This window comes from Dipodomys merriami, unplaced genomic scaffold (genome assembly GCF_024711535.1).
Source record: "Dipodomys merriami isolate MVZ:Mamm:240054 unplaced genomic scaffold, mDipMer1.0.p SCAF_25, whole genome shotgun sequence".
Lineage (NCBI taxonomy): Eukaryota > Metazoa > Chordata > Mammalia > Rodentia > Heteromyidae > Dipodomys > Dipodomys merriami.
The window spans coordinates 2452635-2475222 of NW_027203937.1; the positions used below are offsets into that span (position 1 = coordinate 2452635).

Below are 22588 nucleotides of genomic sequence, written 5' to 3' on the forward strand. Positions count from 1 at the left end.
GATATATATTATATATATATGTTATATTATATATGTAATACATAGCATATATTATATAAGTATATAATTATCTACATAATATATAATATACTATTATATATACTATTACACATTATAGATTATGTGTATATAATACATAATATATATTTTATACTTATTCATTATATATAATACTATAGCATATATATATATATATATATATATATATATATATATATATATATATATATATATATGAAACAGGGTATTTGCAGGTCACATTACAGATAGTAATCTTGTACACTAACCTTGTAAATTTTTGTAGAACATTTAAATAAAGCTTAGACACATAGTGTACATGTTTGTAGTAGGGTATAACATTTTAATCATTTAATATAAGAAAATTTTATATATGATAAAGAAATATTGAAATATTTAAATTAACTCTGATTAGTTAGACCTTAGTTTCCTTTGAGAACTAATAAAATTATCAGAAAAGAAGGCTTATATTCATTTTCTAAAAAAACGTAAAGGGAAAACTAGCTTTCCTTCAAGTCATTTTTTTTTAGAAACAGAGAAAAAAGTGTCTAAGCTGGGACTTGAATTCAGGGCCTTACATTGTCATAAGATTTTTTTGCACAAGGCTGGCATTCTACCATTTGAGTCACACTCCCATTTTCAAAGCAAAATATTCTAAGGCATAGAATTTGGTGTTGTACCATGAGTGCATTAAATCTTGACCATTACAAAATTTTGACAATTTTGAAATTTTTGATCACATAGAGAAACCCTCATAACTTTTATAATATATTTAAGGTATATTTATACCATTCACATAAGTCAGTGATGTGTACATGTTTCCAATTGTAACAAGGAACTTGTTAATGATGGTGTAACACTGTTAGCCATAATTATTATCCTAAAATGCCACATGCACAGGAAATAACAAAACTTCTAAACCACTTTTTGAAAATTTTTAACTATGGCTCGTATAATTTTATCATCTACACTTTGGATCCTTCTCTAAGGCATTTATGATCAAATTCATGAAAAAAGAAATTCTAGCAAGTACTTTTTTACAGTTATTGTCATCTTGGGTTTATTGTTGCATGGGACAACATTAAATTTGATGCTAAAAATAGCCAAAATAAGAGTTTTCTCCAGTTCAATGCAGAATGCCAGATTCTAAGCCTATTGCATAGTCTAGTTCTTGCCTGTAACCTTAGCTACTTGGGAGGCTGAGATCTGCAGAAGATCTCCATCTAGACCTTTCCACAAAAGAAACAGATTATGCATCAAAAAGGTAAAATCCCTAGGTCACTTGTTACTCTAAAAGGGAACTGACTCTTGCCTGGGAAAAAGAAAAGACCTTCATAACATCTATGACCTCCTCAAGGAAAACAGCTCACAATTTATCTCAAAGTATTTCTAGTCTTGGGGTACGGATAGCCCCTTAGTGAGACAGCCAGGAAAAACAGCAAAAAACCATTCAAAATTTAAGGATTACCAGTATCTACCCTATTCCTACAAGTCCCAGATTTTAGTTAATCCTTTTATTCTATATGTAACTAAAAGACAAGTTATAATATTAAAAATTCTTATTCAAAGGTAGGAAAAATTCTGCTAAACCTTATTTTTCAAAACAATTATATGCTGTCACATTTGAATTTATATCTCAAAAATAAAACTTACTTTTCTTAAGATCTTAAAACAAAAACAGGTTCCTCAAAGAATAACTTGATGTCATCTGATCCTAGTCAATTCCTGGTCCAGAGGCCTATTCCTGCTAACTGAATTTCCTGTATCATCTCCTAAATTAGATACAAAAATTAATTTACAGAATTTTTTTGTGCTGGCTTAGATGCTGTCTTTAGCTTTTTCACTCAAGGCTGGCTCTCTACCACTAGAGCCACAGTACCACTTCCAGTACTTTTGTGTTTTTGTTTTGTTTTGGGTGCTAGTTGTGGGGCTTGAACTTGGGGTCTGGGCACTGTTGCTAAGCTTTTGTGCCCAAGGCTAATATTCTGCCACTTGAGTCATAGCTCCACTTTGCTGCCAGCTTTTTGGTAGTTAATTGGAGATAGAAAGTCATGTGGTTTATCTTAGAATCACCTCCCATCTCAGCTCCAGAGTAACTAGTATTACAAGTGCCTGGCTCCAAAATGAAGATTTTTGGTTCCCTCTTTCCAGTCTATTTGGTTCCCTCTTAACAGTCTATTTTCAGCATCAAACAACTAGAGAGAACAGACTGTGAACCTTATATACTCTTTTTAAGATTATAACAAACTAAAATCATTTAAGGGCAAAATGAGGCAGAATATAGACAGAAGAGGAGGTGAGGAAATTACATTAATTTAAACAAATAAATAGGAATACAGGTTGGCCCATTACATGTAACTGTAACCCCTCTGCACAGTATTTTTACAATAAAAAAAAACTTACTTTAAAAAAAAATGTCAAGGGCTGGGAAGGTGGCTCAGTGGTAGAGTGCTTGCCTTGCATGCATGAAGCCCTGGGTTCGATTCCTCAGCACCACATAAGCAAAAAGAAAAAAGCAGGAAGTGGAGCTGTGGCTCAAGAGGTAGAGCGCTAGCCTTGAGCTGAAGAGCTGAGGGACAGCGCTCAGGCCCAGAGTTCAGGCCCCACGACCGGACCAAAAAAAAAAAAAAAAATGTCAAGACTCAGAAGTGAAACCAGGAAGTAGATAAGCTAGCCTCCATTTGGTATTAAAAAAAAAAACAATTTGGAGATATATCTGGGGCTATCTAGATCTATCTTCTCTTAACCATGTCCATTGCAACTTTGTTTTCCATAGCCAAGATATGGAATCAACCCAGATGCCCCTCAGTAGATGAATGGGTCAAGAAAATGTGGCATATATGCACAATGGAATTCTATTCATCCATCAGAAAGAATGATATTGTACCATTTGTTAAGAAAATTGAAAGACTTGGAAAAAGTTAAATTAAGCAAAGTAAGCCAGAGTCAAAGAAACATAGTTTGCATGGATTTTTAACTTTTTTACTATACATGACTGTATATAGACCCTATTGAAAATTTTATAAAATACATTGCTGAAGGAAAAGACAAGTTGCAGAACTATTTAGATGTAGTACAATCTCAAAAATCATTATGAAGTAATAACAGGGCAAGATTGACACACAGAGCTTTAACCTCTCAGCTTCATGACCATGGGAGAGTTACTTAAGTTCTCAAGTCACAGTTCCCTCTTGCAGGCAACACATAATAAACTAATTTTGTAAAAGGACAGTTCACTAAATAAACATTTGGATATAAAGCAATTAAGACAGTTGTTTTATAGTGTTGGTACTATGTGTGCACTGAATTGAATATAATGTGATAGAAACACTCCAAACTCAGAATGCACCTTTGGAAGCAGGATTAAGCTTAAAAGTCATTTGTTTGCAGGTTTTACTTCATTTGTAAATTTCATACTTTAAATTGACATGGAGAATTTATTATATTATTCGGGGAATTAACATTTAACAAAAACTTTAAGCTGGTACCTGTGGCTCACTGCATGTCATCTTAACTACTCAGGAAGCTAAGATCTGAGGATTGTGGCACCAAGCCATCTGGGAAAGGGAAGTCTGTGAGATTCTTCAGAAAAAAAGCCAGAACTAGAGCTGTGGCTCAAGTAGTAGCATGCTAATCTTGAGCACAAAAGTTCAGAGATAGCACACAGGCCCTGAGTTCAAGGACTAGCACACACACAAAAGGTAAGGTAAGTATCCCTAATGTGTAGTATTATCATATGTACTCTGTTTAGACCCTGAAACTTGTGAAGACACAACAAATTCAGTCAGAGGGATGAAATCAGTTAAACCCTGTGTGTATGTGGGGTGTGTGTGTGTGTGTGTGTGTGTGTGTGTGTGTGTGTGTGTGTGTGTGTGTGTGTGTGTGTGTGTGTGTGTGTGTGTGTGTGTACGTGCATGCTGGTATGAAGACTTGAACTCAGAACCTGGACACTGGTTAGCTTTTTTTTGTGAAACTACTGTACAGAGGGTTACAATTACATGGGCAAGATAATGAGTACATTTCTTATCAAGCATTGTAGCCTCCTCCTTTGTTTCCCCTTCCCATTCCTTCCCATCCTTCTCCTGCCCTCCCCACCCAATCCTCCTCCCCCCCACCAAAGTTGTAAAGTTCGTTTTTTGACATAATGACTTGTACATCTCATTGTTGCAATGGGTCTACCCGTATCCCTATTTAAATGATTTGTTTTTTCCCTTCCCCTCCACAAATTATACCAACATCAAATACAGTGAAAACAGGGGTTATACTGTGGGGGAGGGATATACAAAGCAACAAAGAAATAATCTTATAAAATGTGTTAGAAACAATCGCATGAAAGAAAAACCCATTTGAATACATATCTTAGGGTTCATCTCCCTAACATCAACTTATCTGACCTTTTCTGCTTGACTCAGACATATACTAGTTATTGCAAATAAGGGAAACCATGGGACCTATGTTTCTTTGGGCCTGGCTTACTTCACTTAATATAATTTTTCCAAGTTTTTCCATTTCCTAAAAAATGGGACAATGTCATTTTTTCTGATGGAGGCATAGAGTTCCATTGTGTACATGTACCACATTTTCTTGATCCATTCATCTAGTGAGAGTTGGTTCCTTAGTTATAGTAAATAATGCAACAGACAAGAGTCTCATATCTAAAATATACCTGGAACTCAAAAAATTAAATCCCCCAATAACAAATCTTCAAAGAAACAACTGCCCAATAAATAAGTGGGCTAAAGACTTAAAAAGAAACTTCTCTGAAGAAGAAAGAAGGATGGCCAATAGACACATGAAGAAATGCTCAACATCTCTAGCCATAAAAGAAATGCAAATCAAAACAACATTGAGATACCACCTCACCCCAGTTAGAATGGCTATAATCAAGAACTCTACAACAGATGCTGGAGGGGATGTGGACAGAAGGGAACCTTACTGCATTGTTGGTGGAAGTGTAAACTTGTTCAACCACTTTGGAAAGCAGTGTGGAGGTTCCTCAAAAGATTCCACAGAGAGCTCCCCTATGACCCAGCAATTCCACTTTTGGGCATTTACCCAAATGTTCACAAAAAAGACCACACTAAAGCTACCAGCACGACTGTTTATTGTAGCATTATTTACCACAGCTAAAATATGTTCCTTAGCTTTTTCACTCAGGCCTGGTGCTCTACCACTTGAGCCACACCTCTACTTCCTGCTCTTTGCTGGTTAACTGGAGATAAGGATGTGACCTACATAGAAGAATCTTTACAGGAGTACCAATAATAATAATTGTAGAAATAAAAATAATTTGCATAGGAGTAACAATAATAACCTATGTAGGAATAATAATTATTAATACTTTTGGACATTCACTGTGCAAGGTATAGGTCTGGGATTTTGCCCATATTAATGTGAGCATTGACAAGAGATAAGAAAGTTCAGATACAAAAAGTCAAACAGGTGGATGTTACTAAGCCAGGAATAAACTCAGACAATCTGACATGAAAAGCTGTCCTCTTTCTCTGGGATGAGAAAGAATTTACATGAACCATATAAACTAACTGCAAGACAAAGAGATCAGACACATGAACAAAGGAGAAATGTAAAACTCCATGTAACTCCCTCAAGGTGTTAGGTCTCAACCACTGTCATGCTCAACTTACATTAGTAAGTGATGCTAAGACTGTGCCAGTGACTCAGACCTGTAATCCTAGCTACTAGGGAGGCTGACATCTGAATATTATGATTTTAAACTGGCAGAGATGGACAAATCTTTGAGCCTGTTTTCTACAAGTAATCAGTAGAAAGCTAGAAGTAGACATGTAGCTCAAGTGGTAGAATCAGCCTTGACTGAAAAACTGAATTCAAGCCACAGTGCCAGCATAAAAAAATAATCAGAAAGATCCATAAGGTTGGAGTGCAGTGTTGTGGATTGTTTGCTTCCCCTGGAAATCGACCCTCAATGTGCATCAGTACAACCTCGTGCTTACTTAGAAGCACATCCTGATATCTGCTAGATCATCTTGGAAAGCAGTGATTTTGTGGTGGCTTATTATAATCCTAGCTATTCAACTGGCTAAGATCTGAAGATCAAGATCAAACACAGAACTCCGGGCAGGATAGCTACAGGAAAGAATGTGAAGAAATCAACCCTTCTCCTAGCTATGCCCTATAAAACACCTCACCACCCTATCTCCCTCCAGTACATCTCATACCACAATTCATGGTGGGTAATTAGTGCTCAGTTTAAACTTAGAACTTCTCCAGAGGGGTGGAAAAACTCATCCTGGACTAAGCAAATTGAGGCATTTGCACAGCAGAAATTTCCATGTCTTCATCTGGCCTTTTCAAGAAATCCCTGCTTACCGCTTCATGCCTCTTACCCATATACTTGAAATTATGAGATGGTGACCATGAACTTGCATAGATTGCTTGCAAATAAAACACATCTGTCAGGTCATGATGCCTCATCTCTCTAAGACCAATTGCTCTTCATTACCATGTACTCTTCCCACCTATGGGTACCACAGTTGAGATCTGGAGCCATGAGTTCACTCTTGAGCTATCAACTACAGAAAGCTGTTTTCTTTAATGGTGTACTTTCCCTCTCTAATAAACTCCTTGCTTTACCAAATTTGTGTGTATGTATGTTTGTGTGTGTGTGTGTGTGTGTGTGTGTGTGTGTTGAATTCTTTGATAAAAATACCAAGAATCTGGGATCTTAGCCTCTGAGTCTCCCCAGGGATAAAAAAAAAAATGACAAAAAGAACCAGCTTCAGATTCCCTAATCACAGCATGTGAATGGCTTGGTTCTGTGTTAGGATAAACTTTATCAGTAAAATTTCTGCCTCTAGTAAATCAGATCTTGTCTTAGGAGTCAACAATATTCACCTTCTATAGACGAATCAGCATTAATATAGGCCACGCCACGTTCTTGAAGGATCCTGGAATTCTCCTGTAACAACAAACAATAAGAAACAACACTACATATGCATGTAGTAGAGCTTTCATCTCCTCCAGTGTGTGGTTCCCAGGACCCCAAGGTCAATTCGTCTCCCCCAGTACACTGTTCCTAGGACCCTAAGGTGAAGGGAGGCCTTGCTTAGGCTCTGGACAGGGTTCCATGCTTGAGTCCCTGTTTCCTGTAATAGCTCCAACATCCTCTCAACAAATCTCACATTTTCACTTTATCACTTCAGTTACGCACATTCACTTTCTCCATTGGTGTTTGGACAATGATGTCTTTTGGAGAAAAGCAGATTTTCGCAAAATTAAGGGCAAGAAAACAGCAGATCACACAATGACTTAAACACAAGTGATGATAACACAGTGCGAATGAGAACTTCTGTAATATCACCTGAGCTACAAAATGCCTGCACAGAAATGCTTTAAAATGTGCCAGTACTGGAGCTTGAACTAAATTTGTTCCACTTAAGGCTAGCACACTACCACTTGGACCAGAGCTCCACTTCCAGCTTTCTGTTGGTCAAAAAGATAAAATTCTCACATTCATTTCTGTCTGGCCTAGCTTCAAATTTCAGTCCTTAGATCTCAGCCTCCTGAGTAGCTAGGCATAAGCCACTGGCTCCTGGAATTTTAATTTTTTTGGTTTTTGGAAGTTCTGCTAATTTAAAAAAAAATTGGTTTTGCTCATGCTTGGTCAAAACCATGCCCAATAAATTCATTAATAAGATAGGCTTACTATAAGTCAAAACTTCCTACTCTGTACCCATAAAAAGACACATAGACTTCTACTGAATGTAGATTTCTGAATTAAGCTGGCCTATGATAGCCACAAACCTGAAATTTTCACGAGTGTTCATTTGAAAAAAAAATTCAATGAGGTTAATAGTGAGAAACAAGTGAAACTTGTTAACCATCTACATATAGCAGTTAACCATCTACATATAGAAATAGAGTTAATTGGGGTTGGAAAGGTGGCTCAGTGGTAGAGTGCTTGCCTTGCATGCATGAGGAAACACATAAGCAGAAAAAGCTGGAAGTGGGGATGAGGCTCAAGTGGTAGAGTGCTAGCCTTGAGCTGAAGAGCTGAGGGACAGCACCCAGGCCCAGAGTTCAAGCCCCACAACCAACAACAACAACAAAAAAGTTAACTTCTTAACTATAATGTAGTTTGTCCTAAAGCAAACATTACCTCTTACATTTTCCAGAGGAGATACTCTCACAAATATCTCACTATTTAACAGAATGCTGCCTGATTCATAGGGAATAAACTACTTCAGTCCTGGGATGGAAATTTTATCAAGGCAGGCATGTATGAAGCCCTTCGGTCACGTTCTTCTGTGGGATGGCGCCACCTAGTGGTAGGCAGTAATCCCTGCACAGTTTTAGAACTAATAAGACATTACTCAGTATTGCTATCAATGTAGACTGCATCTCCAAAGGCATCGTTGATTATAACATAAAAATTTGAAAAGCATATATATATATATATATATATATATATATATGATGGCATAATTCTGTAATATCAGCACTGTGAAGGATGAAATGGGAAGATCAAATATTTAAGGCAAACCTGAGCAACATTGTAAGCAAAAACTTAATTTTGATGAGGATCATCATCATCATCATAATGATAATATAATTTGAAACAAATCATCCTCCAATAAGATTCAGATTTTCGTAGGCACTGGTGGCTTATGACTGTAATCTTAGCTACTTAGGAGGCCGAGATCTGAGGATTACAGTTTGAAGCTGGCCTAGGCAGGAAAGTCCATAAGATTCTCATCTCCAATAAACTACTAAAAAAAAAAAACAAATGTGGAATTGTGACTCAAATGCTAGTCTTGAGCAAAAAAAGCTCAGGGACAGTAGTTAGGCCCTGGTGCACGTGCACATGAACGTGCATATGTGCACACATACAACTTCAGCTTTTTCTGACATCAACATAAATCTTTCTTGTAAAAGCTTTATCTGAATAATGTACAAGGCAATCAACATTAAAGGCCTGCCTGGGCAAAAAGTTGGCCAAACTCCATCTCAATTAAAAATCTGGTGTAGTGGTATATACCTGCCATCACACAGCAACACTGGAACATAAATATAAGTATCTTAGTTTGGCCTTAATTAAAGCAAAAGGGGGCTGGGATGTAGCTCAGTGGCCAAGTGCTTGTCTTGCAATTACAACATTCTGGGCTCAATCCCCTAGTACCAAAAAAGAAAAGACAAAAAAATGCAGTTAATTAAAGCAAAAGGGGCTCAGAGTATGGTTCCAGTGAGAGAGTGCCTCTTTAGCAATTGCAAGTTCCAAGTAGAAACAATGGTACTACCAAAACAAAGAAAAAGGAAAAAAAGAAAGAAAAGAAGGAAGGTGGGGAGAAAAGATGGAAGGAAGGAAGGAGGAAGGAAGGAAGGAAGGAAAGAAAGAAGAGAGTGAGGGAAGGAAGTCTTTATAATGTTTTAATTGTTTATGAGTATTCATTTTATGTAATTTCTGGAGTGTAATAGGAGCCAAATAAGTACAGCATGACCAAAAGTTAATGGTGTAAATATTAACATTGGACATATTTACTAGAAATTAATTCTTCTTCAAAAATCCAACAACCCATGCAGATAAAATATGTTTCAAGAGAACTTTGTAAACACTCAGTACGGGATTTCTACTTGGATTTCACATTGTTTAATATAGAATAGATTGCTGAATGCTAGTGGTTCACACCTGTAATCCTACCTACTAAAGAAACAGATCTGAGCATCACAGTTCAAAGCCAGGCAGGGTTGAAGACTTAAAGAGAAACTTCTCTGAAGAAGAAAGAAGGATGGCCAATAGACACATGAAGAAATGATCAACATCCCTAGCCATAAAAGAAATGCAAATCAAAACAACATTGAGATACCACCTCACTCCAGTTAGAATGGCAAAAATCAAGAACTCTAACAACAACAGATGCTGGAGGGGATGTGGACAGAAGGGAACCTTACTTCATTGTTGGTGGGAATGTAAACCACTTTGGAAAGCAGTATGGAGGTTCCTCAAAAGACTTCACATTGAGCTCCCCTATGACCCAGCAATCCCACTTTTGGGCATTTACCCAAATGTTTACAAAAAAGACCACACTAAAGCTACCAGAACAACTATGTTTATTGCAGCATTATTTACCATAGCTAAGATATGGAACCAACCCAGATGCCCCTCAGTAGATGAATGGATCAAGAAAATGTGGTATATATACACAATGGAATTCTATGCCTCCATCAGAAAGAATGACATTGCCCCATTTGTTAGGAAATGGAAAAACTTGGAAAAAATTATATTAAGTGAAGTAAGCCAGGCCCAAAGAAACACAGGTCCCATGGTTTCCCTTATTTGCAATATCTAGTATATGTATGAGTCAAGCGGAAAAGGTCAGATAATGTGATGTCTGGAAAATGAACCCTTAGATATGTATTTTAATGTTTTTTTTCTTTCATGCATGTGTTTCTAACGCATTTATAAGATTATTTCTTTGTTGATTTGTATGTCCCTCACCCACAGTATAACCCCTGCTTTCACTATATTTGATGTCAGTATAACTTGTGGAGGAGATGGGGAAAAACAAGTCATTTAAGGATTCAGGTGAACCTGTTGCAACAATGAGAAGTACAAATTGTCATGTCAAAAACGAGCTCTACAATGTCGGTGGGGGGGAGGGAGGAGAAGAATTGGGTGGGGGGGGAAAGGGGAGGCTGGGAAGGGAGGTGAAGGGTAAACAAAGGAGGAGGCTGCAATGCTTGGTAAGAAATGTATGCATTATCCTGCCCATGTAATTGTAACCCCTCTGTACAGTATGTTCACAAATAAAATAAAATAAAATATTAAGAAAAAGAAAAGTTCCTGAGACTCCTATTAACCAGTGAAATATCCTTAGACTATAAAGATATGCTAATTCAAAATAAATTCTTTTAAATGTAATTTAGATGAAACCGTTTTTTCTCACTTATTTTTGGACAAAATATATTGCTGCAGATGATTTTGAAAACTGATTATTTCTTCATTGAATTCATGTGCCATTTTTACATGCTTGGCAATGAAGTGATAACTGTTTAATGTTAGCAAATTACCAACTAACCTCTGCCCACTCAGTAGATCCAAAGAGACCAAATTCTTCTGCATCCCAGCTTGCAAATAAAATTGTTCTTCTTGGCCTCCATCCTAAAATACATGAATATAGCACATAAAGGTTGGACAAACAGAGGTAATTTACACATGACATTGTAAAGCCTGAATTGGCTAATGGAAAAAACCATAACTCCATTTGTTGGTCACTAGGGTAAATGGTAGGAAGACTCTTAACTAACTTCTTTTCTTTTTTTTGGTAGTAATGGGAATTGAACTCAGGTCCTTATGCTTTCTAGGCCAGTACAATACCTGAAGCTGTACATCCATGCACTTACTTTCAAGGGAGGGTCTCAATTTGTGCCCAGGCTACCCCTGGACTTTGATCTTCCTACTTGTGCTTCCCCATGTCCTAGAGATGTTAGGTGCACCTCACTGCATGCAACTAATGGCCGGGATGCCTCTTGAACTTTTTTTTGCCCCATTTGGCTTTAAACTACACTCTCTCTAATCTCCACCTCCCAAAGAGCTAGGGTTCTTGAGCCATAGCATGTCACAACTTCTTTTTGTAAGTTTGAAAAGGTGATTTGCTAAAATAAGATGCTATGTTTGTATTTAAAAAATGGAATAACATATACATGGTAAAAGTCTTGCAAGGTCATAGAATATTAATCTGGGGTTATCAAATGGGAAAGGAACTGCAACATGAACCCAGTGTTCAGAAAGCATATGGAGCCAAGTGTATGCCCTCAGCTTGGCATTGCCTGCACAGTGGCTTGATGCCTGCTGGCTGTCTGATTTCACTCCATTCTCTGGCTGGATGAAAGAAGCACTGTCTGCTGCTGCTGAAAACCACACAATCAATAGGGAAGCTGCAAGGTTTAGAGGCTATAAAAGAAAGATATCATGTCAACTAAACCCTGTTTCTCTCACTAGCATTGTTATTAGTGAAGTTAATCATATAGACCAAGTCTATTTCTTTCCTACACACCACACATAGTAACAACGAAGATACTACTTGACTCTTGGGAGGATTAGATATAATAACATTCAAAAAGCACACACTTAGCTGCCATATGTTAGTAAATGTTTTCTATGTGTTTATAAGAAAGTTATCCTATAGCTGTTAAATCAATGCTTTATTTTTGTCAGCTGTTAATAGTATTATTCAAATCACCTATTTATTATTATTATTATTATTATTATTATTATTATTATTATTATTATATCACTTTTTGTGCAAATTCTGGGGTTTATACTCAGGACCTCTCACTTGCTCTCAGCTGGTACTCTGCCATTTAAGTCATGCATCTAGCCCAGCTTTTTGCTAGTTATTTTTGAATCTCATAGACTTTTCTGCCTGGGCTGACTTTAAATTGAGAACAGATTAATCTTAGATTCCTAAGTAGCCAGTGTTACAATAAATCTGGTTTATGAAAAAAAGCACCTGATTTATAATTCCATTCTTTTAACCTGCTCTAACAAAGTGGTGTTTTGTATTTACCAAAGGGGAAAAAAAGTTCATAATTTTTGTAAAAATATTTTGTAACAACACTAAACCCTGCTTAATTTATGAACTATGCTAATTCAGATATCCTCTGTTTTGTTTTCTTAAAATATAAACTAGCTATGTAGAAAGAGAGTGGAGCACCTTGGACTGTATTTTAAATTGAGATGATGTTTTCTACAGAAGAAACTGGAATTTGAACTCTGATTCTCTCACTCAGCATACACTGTCTACACAGCCCTGGGAAGAATGCTTACTTTTCTCAACCAAGGTTAATGCATCTGAAAAATGAGCACAGTAACAGCTGGGAAAGTTGCTTTCCTTGGTTTCTGTGAGTTCAAGATAAGTCACATATGTAAAAAGTTTCTCTGAGAAAAGAAATGATACAAAGAATGGACTTTTTGTCCTAAGTGTATAATGATTATTTTAAAAAGCACCTAAAGTTTTAATTATTATTTTCCTATGCATATTCTTAAATGATGGAATAAAAAAATACTATGGGTATGATGACTGGAAAAATAAAGATGTCAAGTCTTTCATCCCCTTAGGCAGCATTCATAGGAATTCTACCTGCCTGGTTCTGTATAACAGCTCTGACAGGGGTCTAGAAATGTGTGCTTGCATTCTCTGCCTGGAAAGCTTTGGTTTGTGACCTATTCTGTAAGACTTTCTCACATGTTCCCACCGTGTGTGTGTGTGTGTGTGTGTGTGTGTGTGTGTGTGTGTGTGTGTGTGTGTGTGTGTGTGTGTGTGTGTGTGTGTGTGTGTGTATGCATGTATGTGTGTGTACTAGTACTTTTTATTCATGCTGGCATTCTACCACTTGAGTCACAGCTCTGCTTCTGGCTTTTTGAGAATTAGTTGAAATTAAGAGTACCAATACATAGCAATTATTGGTGTTGTAGTCATTTAATATTTACTTATTTATTTCTAAGATGGGGCTGGAACCCAGAGCAAGTGTTCTATCACTCAGTTACTTTTCTAGTCCCTGGGGTAGACCACACTCATTTGCAGAAGAACAGACAGAGACTGAGAGACATTGGTTGTTCCATTCCTGTGCATTACCTTCCTTTGCCAAGGTTCCAAAGCTCCTCACAATTTCATGAACAACAGCTGCCCCACTTTGAGGATCGATGCCACCAAACACCCATGAGTCCCGGTGACCTCCAAGAATGACATATCTGTCTAGGAAGCAGCAGTGATAATCATTTGGCACTCAGATCCATAACAGAGCAAGTTGCCAGTCATTCAAATACATCTGAACAAGACTCTTAACTCAGAAAACTACGTGTGTGTGTTCGTGTGTATTTTGACCAGTACTGAGGTTTGAACACAGGACCTCAACCCCTCAACCCTCAGCACTCATCTTTCTCATCTTTATTACTTGTGGCGAGTGCTCTATCACATGAGATATACTTCTAGTCCAGCTTTTTGCTGATTAACTGAAGATAGAGTCTGACTGACTTTTCTACCAAGGTTGGCTTCAAACTTAGATCTTCCAGTTCTTAGCCTCCTGAGTAACTAGGATTATAAGCATGAGTCACTGATCACTAGTTTAGTATATTAATATTCTTCATCCCCAATGAAATCAAATGCATTTAAGAAATGTGATATTTGATTGAATCAAGTTTGGTTAAAAAAGAAAAGCATAATAACTAGATCTTAATAATAAGACTATAATATAATATAATAAGACTATACATAAATTTATTAATCAAGAAGTGGTGCTGTCACTGAAGTGATAGAACACTAGCCTTGAGCACAAGGAGGCTCAGCGACAGTGCCCAGGTGCTGAGTTCAAGCTCCAGGGCAGGCAAAAAACAACAAAAATGAAAAACCAGGAAGCAATAATAACAACAAAAATTTGTTGATCAGTAGGCTATGTAAAATCCTTTGCATCCATATTCACCCGTAATCATTGTTATTTTAGCTGTATATAAATAAAGCTATATAAAGAATTCATTGATTCAAGGTTACCTTAATTTTCTTCTGTGTAGATGTTTATAATCCTGAAAATATTTCCTTAGGCAAAACATAAAAAAATCTCATAGAAAATACCTCAGTACTATCTCCTTGACCACCTTTCCTAGTCTTTTAACTAAAACATGCCCAGCCTAACCCAAGCATTTAATCATCTTCTTCACAACATGTTCAGCAATATAATAGTACCTTATATTTATTGATTTTATGTTAAAGTGAATTTCATGGGATCAAGAGTTGTTTTTCATTGTCCACTTTCTACTCTCAGAGCTCCGAGTGCCAAGTATGTAAGACGTGCTTGACTCATATTTGCTGTATGCCTGTTTACCTGCTGTTTACTTGTTTACCTGGTTCCACTGCTCCTCGTAGCGTACCAATCACATTATAAATTCTTGTCACTTTATTGTTGGAGTGGATGTGCATCTTGACTTTTCTAATTCAAAGATAAAGGACACATTTTTAAAACTACTGTTTAACAGATTTTAAACCCACAATGTTTTTCAATCTCCCCTTATGGTTGAAACAAATTTCTAAGTTAATGAGGGATGAGGGGAATTTGGGGAAAGGGAAGAGAACTAGACTCCGTGTGGTCCAGGAATATTAGCCACAGTGGGTTGGATGAACATGCAGGATGGCAGAATTTGAATTTGGTCAGAATAGGTTGCTTGCAATAATGAAGGTAGAACAATGAAAAGAAATATTTCTAAATGTGCTCAGGGAAAATTCACAATGGCTGCCTGTAATGCTGTAAAAAGTCTGGTTTCATATTCTGCTGCTATGGGATCCATTGACTTTTTCTGTAAAGGTGTTCAATCCTCTATAATTCTATAGTTTGTAAAATTTCTGCTAGGTGCCAATAACTCATGCCTATAATCCAAGCTACTAAAGAGTCTGTGGCCTGGAGATTGCAGCACAAAGCCAGTCTGAGCAAAATAAGTCCATTACATTTTTATTTCCTATTAACCAGCCAAAAATATGGAAGTAGAGCTGAGGCTCAAGTGGTAGAGTACCAGCCTAACTAAGGAGCAGTGTCCAGGCCCCACACACAGACACACAGAAGTTTCTATATAAAAAAAATTAAAATAGCATCTTAACTGTGTAGAGAAGTTTCCAGCAAAACCAGGCCCCACATTGTATGGCACGTTGAGGCTTCCCTTCCAACTACTATCAGGTGGTGCTGAGCCGCCCATGCGTCTGTTGGACACAAGAAATATTATTAGCTGAAGGAAAACTTGGAGGCAATTGGTTAAAATGTCAGTAAGGCTACCTCCTGGTCAGGTGCTTACAATAGCTCTATCGGTGAGGAGAGCATGTGGTTTTCAACCCTCACTGAAGTTTTCAGAATTATTATTCCTGATTTATGGTTGAAAAGCCTGAGGACGAGTGATTAGTTCAGAGTGCTTGCCTAGCATATGTTGGGAAAAGGCAGAGCTGAGATTCAAACTCCTATCAAAAGTTCCAGTTTTGGGAGCTAGGAATGTGGCTCAGTGGTAGAATGCTTGCCTAGCATGCATGAAGCCCTCAGTACCACACAAACAGAAAAAGTCAGAAGTGGTGTTGTAGCTCTAGTGGTTGACTGTGAGCCTTGAGCAAAAGAAGCTCAGGGACAATGCCCAGGCCCTGAGTTCAAGTCCCAGGATAAAAAAAATTTCCAGTTTTGCTTCAATACTCTCCAGTTGTAAATCATATTAAAATGTTCTCTAGTGCCTACCTTGTGCATAAGCCTCCTCAGAATTTTGTATCCTGATGTTTCTCCCACTGATAAATACAAACTGAAAGATACACATGGCCATACTTTACCAAGTACTTTGCTCCATGTCTGGGAATAGCAAAGATAAGGATTTCCCTTCAAACAGTAGCCCCTAGAAACTTCATGATCTTTCTTTTCTCTCTCGCCCATTTTCCTCTCTCTCACTGTCTCTGTCTCTCTCTTTCTCTCCCTCCTTCCATTTTTAAAATTTGAAAGTGTAAAAGGATTCAGATGGGCCAGCTACCTCATATAGGAGCTGCCAGTGACATCTGAACAGGAAACTGAGAAAGACAACAGGTGGGAAGTCAGAATGGAGATGTTTCTGTCATTTCAAGCCAGGATACCTTTCATGAATGCATTCAAAGCATATACTGATATGTTCCTGCTTTGGTCCAATCAGCAAATCTGCCTTCACTGGTAAGTGGCAGATAAATGAATGAGAATTCAGACAAACTTAGGAAACTGAATAATTTCTAAATTAATCATAGCTAAATTCTGATGGAAATTTAACTAGAAGGTGAAAAGAGAATTGTTCTGGTGTGCTGAGATAAATAAATGCAGAGATAGAAAATTTTCATCACTTGAAATTATATGATGATGTTGAAATATGAAAATCAGAATGAAATGTGAAAAATGAAAATGTGAATCTACTTTTGATTATCTTCTCTCATGCTTATACCCTTTGTGGTGGAATGACCTAGTTTCCTGCTTAATCTGTGCCTTAGATAGGTACTTATTTCCTGCCTACTTGAGAAAATGTCCATAGTTCAACTTGACCTACAATCTTTTGCACATGAAAAACTAACCTCTCATGGAAAGATAATTACATAATTTTTCTGTGTCTTCATGAATTTTGATATGAATAGAATTTCAATAATGTGCTTTAAAGCTTATTTACATTAAATTTGTGAAATAAAAAATTAATTAATACAAAGCATTTTTATTGATATACAGCATAATCCATGGAGCTAGATGTCATGGTGCCTGTCTTTAACTTCAGCCCTAAGAAGGATGAAGCAGGAGGATCACCAGTAAAAGGCCAGCCTGGAAGAGAGGGAAGAGACAGAGAAGGAGGAAGGGGGTGTGTGGGAAGAATATGAAAAGCAATATACGGTAAATTTATCAGAAAGAGGGGGGAGAGGAAGGGAGATATGAGAGTGAGAATGAAGGAGGATCCATAGCTAAACAGTAGAGTTTTTTGTTTTATTTTGAGCCAGTGCTGGGGCTTGAACTCATGGCCTGGGTGCTATTCCTTGGCTTTTTCACTCAAGGCTGGTGGAGCTCTACCACTTGAGCCAAAGCTCCACTTCAGGCTTTTTGGTGGTAAAACATAGCGATAAGAGTCTCATAAACTATCCTGCCTGGCATAGGTTTGAACCACAATCCTTAGATCTCAGTCCCTGGTGAGCTAAGATTACAGGTGTGAGCCACTACTGCCTGGTAAAATGGCAATCTTCCAACATTACAATATTGTAGAAAACAAATAATGAACAGGCATAAAGTTGATCACACATATAATATTTTTGAATATAATAAAACGAACACCAGTTTTAGGGCTAGAGTAAAAGGAAACATTTTTTAATGTCATTTCAATTTTGTTTGCAAATGTATTTCCTTTTGAAAATAAAAATAAGAAAAGCATGCCAGAAGCTTGTAACTTCTGCCTGTAATCCTAGCTACTTAGGAAGCTTAGATCTGAGGATCATGGTTCAAAGCCAACCCAAGCGGGAAAGTCCATGAGATTCTTGTCTCCAATTAATCACCACAAAGGCTAGAAGTGGATCTGTGGCTCCAGCTAGCCTTGAGCAAAAAAAACTCATCCATTCAGGCCCCAGGAGTCACACACACACACACACACACACACACACACACACAGACACACACACACACACACACACACACACACACACACACACACTAATATGAAAAGCAATATGAGATAAATTTATCAGGCAATTGTGTATTGTAATGTAATAATAGGCAATTGTGTATTATAATGTAATGAGAGTAATGAGTTCACTCAGTTCTCATAAAACAATAAAATGTAATACTGATAACTAAGTTTCTACCACCACATGCCTGGGGCCCCTGCACGGCATCATCATGTGCTGGGGTCAGTGAGGGAAGGTAGTATGAAACTCATCACTGCCTTTTGCTTTGGAGATTCTTATTTTTGCATAAGTAATCCATCCTATATAGATAGCTGACTAACTCTGTATGCTTCCTTGCCCCTGTGGCTGCTGGTATAAATAAAAATACATCACCCCATTACTAAAAAGTAATAATGAACTTTCTAAAAACATATAGTGCTGAAACTTCACTAGTCTCACAATGATAAAAAGCTGACAATAGAAAGTAATGATTGTTATACAAAAATAAAATTAAAATATGCAGGGCATCGGGACCTCTCACTTGTAATCCTAGGTACTCAAGAGGCTGAGATCTAAGGATCGTGGTTCAAAGCCAGCCCAGGCAAGAAAGTCCATGAGACTTTTATCTCCAATAAACTACTCAGAAAAGGCCTGAAGTGGCACTTTGGCTCAAGTGGTAGAGCACTGGCCTTGAGCACAAAGAGGCTCATGGATAGTACCGCACAAAGAGGCTCATGGATAGTACCGCACAAAGAGGCTCATGGATAGTACCGAGGCCCTGACTTTAAGGACTAGACCAGAACCAGCAAAAACAAAAAAAAAAAAAAAAACTAAATTAAAATACTGGTAGAGAAAATACCATGGAGATTTTAGTCAATAAATGTTACTGTGATATAAATTAGAGTCATTTGTTAGTTGATATGTCAACAAAAATAAACTTTAAGAAATTATAAAAGTGAATAAAATGCTAAACTATAAAGGTATCAGACAGTATAATTATTTAAAATATTTCTGAAAGATTTTGATAGATGGAAGATGCTCAGTGAATACTTACAAATAGCAATACATTTAAAATATCTATACAAATTCTGGCCAGTTATGGTTCATAACTATAATATGAGTTATTCAAGAGGTTGAGATCTGAGGATCTTGGATGAAAATCAGTTTTAGCAGACAAGTCAAAGAGACCCATATCTCCAAATAAACAGCCAAGAGTGAGATTGTGGGCTCAAGTGGTAGAGGCCAAGCAAGAATGCAAGGTTCTGAGTTCAACACTGAGAACACACAAAAATAACCTTTATGCAGTAGCATATTAATTTTGATTTTGGAAAAGATTTATTGTCTACTGTGCCTAATAAATTTTGCTTTACTCAACAAAAAATATAAACATTTATATGACATGAGCTAGCCTCTGGAGTTTCTAACTCACTCAGAAGTAGATTCATTCCTGTAAAACCAATTAAGATATGACATGTCACATGGTACAGTGATTTCCATAAAATATGTACTAAGGAGTATTGATTCAGCTAATAGGGTTGGAAACTTTTTCTTTCATATTAACATATGTTGATTGCAAAATAATAATGGATTTCATTATCTTTGCACTCATGCACACAACGTACCTTGATCATATTAACCTCCTCATTACCTACTTTGTCATCTTTCCCCATGGCTGGTCTCCTTCATCTTCCCAGATAGTCTACCTTCTCTTTCATGTTTTTTTTAATTTTTAATTTTTTGTCAGTTGTGGGGCTTGAACTCAGGGCCTGCATGCCATCCCTGAGCCTCTTTGTGCTTACGGCTAGTGTTCTACCACTTAAACCACAGCACCACTTCTAGTTTTTGAGTGGTGAATTAGAGATAAGAGTGTCTTAGGGACTTTTCTGCCCACGCTGGTTTCAAACTGCGATCCTCCAATCTCAGCCTCTTTCCTTAGTAGGATTACAGGTATGAGCCACCAGCACCCAGATTTTTTGTTTATTTTTAATCTTGATTTCACATATAGGGAAAAAGCATGCCATTTCATCTTTTAGAGTCTTGATTTTTTGCTTAACATTAATGTTCTTTTAGTCCATCTACTTTTTTGTAAACACATGATTTTGTTCTTTTTATGGTTGAGCAATACTCTATTGTATATATAGTATATACTGTCTTTTTTTTTTTTTTTTGTCTGTTTTGGGGCTGGAACTCTGGGCCTGGGCCTTGAACTCTTCAGCTCAAGGCTAGCGCTCTACCACTAGAGCCACAGCACCCACTTCCAGCTTTTTCTGTTTATGAGGTGCTGAACCCAGAGCCTCACACATGTGAGGCAAATACTCTACCACTGAGCCACCTTCCCAGCCCTGGTACATATCATCTTTATCCACTAATCCAGCGATGGGCACCTAGGCTGAGTTCTTTACCTGGTTATGGAGACACAATATACTTGGATATGTAGACATCTCTATAGTACTCTGCCTTTGATTCCTGTACATATGCACCTTCTGCTGTAACTAACATGGTAATTTTAGATCAGTAATACTGATTTCTATAAGGGCTAGTCTAATTTATATTCTCATATGCAAAATAGAGGGCTAATGCAACCAAGTTCTTTTTCTTTTCGTTTAGTATTCAGATTTTTGTTTTGAAATAGGGTCATGCTCTGTAGTCTAGGTTGACCTCAAACTCTCAGTCTTCTTGTTTTCACCTACCACTTGCCAGGACTGTAGGCATGTATCACCATGCCAACTCTACTTGGATTTTAAAGTATAAAAAAGCTACCTGGAAAATGAAAATGAAAGTCACTCCAGGAACAAGGTATGATGTAAAGGAATGGTAAGTAGGTTGGGGGGGGGCATATGATGATTTGAGAGGCTTGAATAGAAGTAGAGCTTTACTTCTGGGAAGATGCAGGTATGTGTTTTACCTCAGTCCTCTTGCCAGATACAAAAATTCCTAAGATATATACATGACTGAAGATTGGAGAAGCAAGTAAGCAACAGAGTATCACTCTCATTGTACTTGTCCTCTTGGTTCATATATCCTGACCTGATTTTGGAAAAGATATCCATTGACATTGGAAAAGCTGACATGCCATGTCAAACAAACTGGATACTGTACTCAACAACAACCAAATTCCATATTTCTCTTACATGTGCATAGAGTATTTTTCATGATAAAACTTGTACTAGGCTGTAAAACAAATCCAAAGAAATTTAATAGGTTAAAATCTTACAACCTTTTTATTACAGAAACTGACTAAAAATGATTAGAGATAAACTGTACTTGTAATTCTTCCATTAAGTATTTCTATTAAAGTTAAGGTGAAAATGATATTGACTTAGTTAACCAGCTACTAAACTTAAAGTGAAACTAATACTGACTTAGTTAACCAGCACAGTCAATTATGAACGATGAATGAAATGCAGAAGCAATTCTATAGGATTTTATGCCTAGAAAGCCTAGATCTTTTCTGTTTGCAGTAATTTATATTAAAATCGTGTTAGTAGGAAACATGTTTAAGACATCTAGAAAAATATTTAAGGAAATTCAGCTCCTCAAAATATGGCATAATTTTTTGTTCTTAAAATTAGCCTCTTTGTTAACTTATTGCTGAGAGAAGAAGCTAGACTAGCAGCACAGACCAAACTCCCTAGCAGGATGTGTGGCATGACAAAAGTCACAAGGCAGACCAGTCATGTGGAAATTCTAACTTCACCTCCTGAAGGTCAAGTGTCTTCCTCCTATCCTAGCAATCTTACTTGGCTTGGAGAGCTCATATGTATGTACTAAAGACCACTTGTTTAAAGGTATTTGATAAATTCAGAACTAGTGGCAGAAAAGAAGGCAGAAATTTAGAGTTCATACTGAAAATGAACATAATTAGGCAGGCACCAGTAGCTCATAATATCATCCTAAGAGACTGAGAATCAAAGTTCAAAGCCATTCTGACAGGAAAAACTGTGAGATGCTTATCTACAATCAACCACCAAAAACCACCAGAAGTGGAGCTGTAGATCAAATGAACAAAAAGGTAATGGACAGTACCTAGGCCCTGAGTTCAAGCCCTAGCAGGAAGGAAGGAAGGAAGGAAGGAAGGAAGGAAGGAAGGAAGGAAGGAAGGAAGGAAGGAAGGAAGGAAGGAAGGGAGGAGGGAGGGAGGGAGGGAGGGAGGGAGGGAGAGAGGGAAGGAGGGAGGGAGGGAGAGAGGGAAGGAGGGAGGGAGGGAGGGTGGGTGGACCAGGTCAGTGGTTCACACCAGTAATCCTAGCTACTCAAGAGGCTAAAATCTGAGAAGCCCAGGCAGAAAAGTCCATGAAACTCTTATCTCCAATGAACTATTCAGAAAATGCTGGAAGTGGTGCTGTGGCCCAAGTGGTAGAGCACAAGCCTTAAGCACAAAAAGATTCAAGGACAATATTCAAGCCTTGAGTTCAAGCCCC

At 37.4% G+C, this 22588-nt stretch overlaps 1 protein-coding gene across 1 annotated transcript in view; it reads right to left on the reverse strand.

Annotated features, from left to right (window-relative positions):
* The window catches only part of Folh1 (folate hydrolase 1), a 71271-nt gene that overhangs the window by 15794 nt on the left and 32889 nt on the right, over positions 1 to 22588 (reverse strand). Inside the window, exons 8-12 of the mRNA XM_070034806.1 lie at positions 15642 to 15740; positions 14894 to 14979; positions 13632 to 13751; positions 11073 to 11155; positions 6892 to 6955 (exon numbers count right to left, since the gene is read on the reverse strand). Coding sequence (XP_069890907.1) covers positions 6892 to 6955; positions 11073 to 11155; positions 13632 to 13751; positions 14894 to 14979; positions 15642 to 15740 — 452 coding nt within the window. The remainder of the gene's footprint in view (positions 1 to 6891; positions 6956 to 11072; positions 11156 to 13631; positions 13752 to 14893; positions 14980 to 15641; positions 15741 to 22588) is intronic.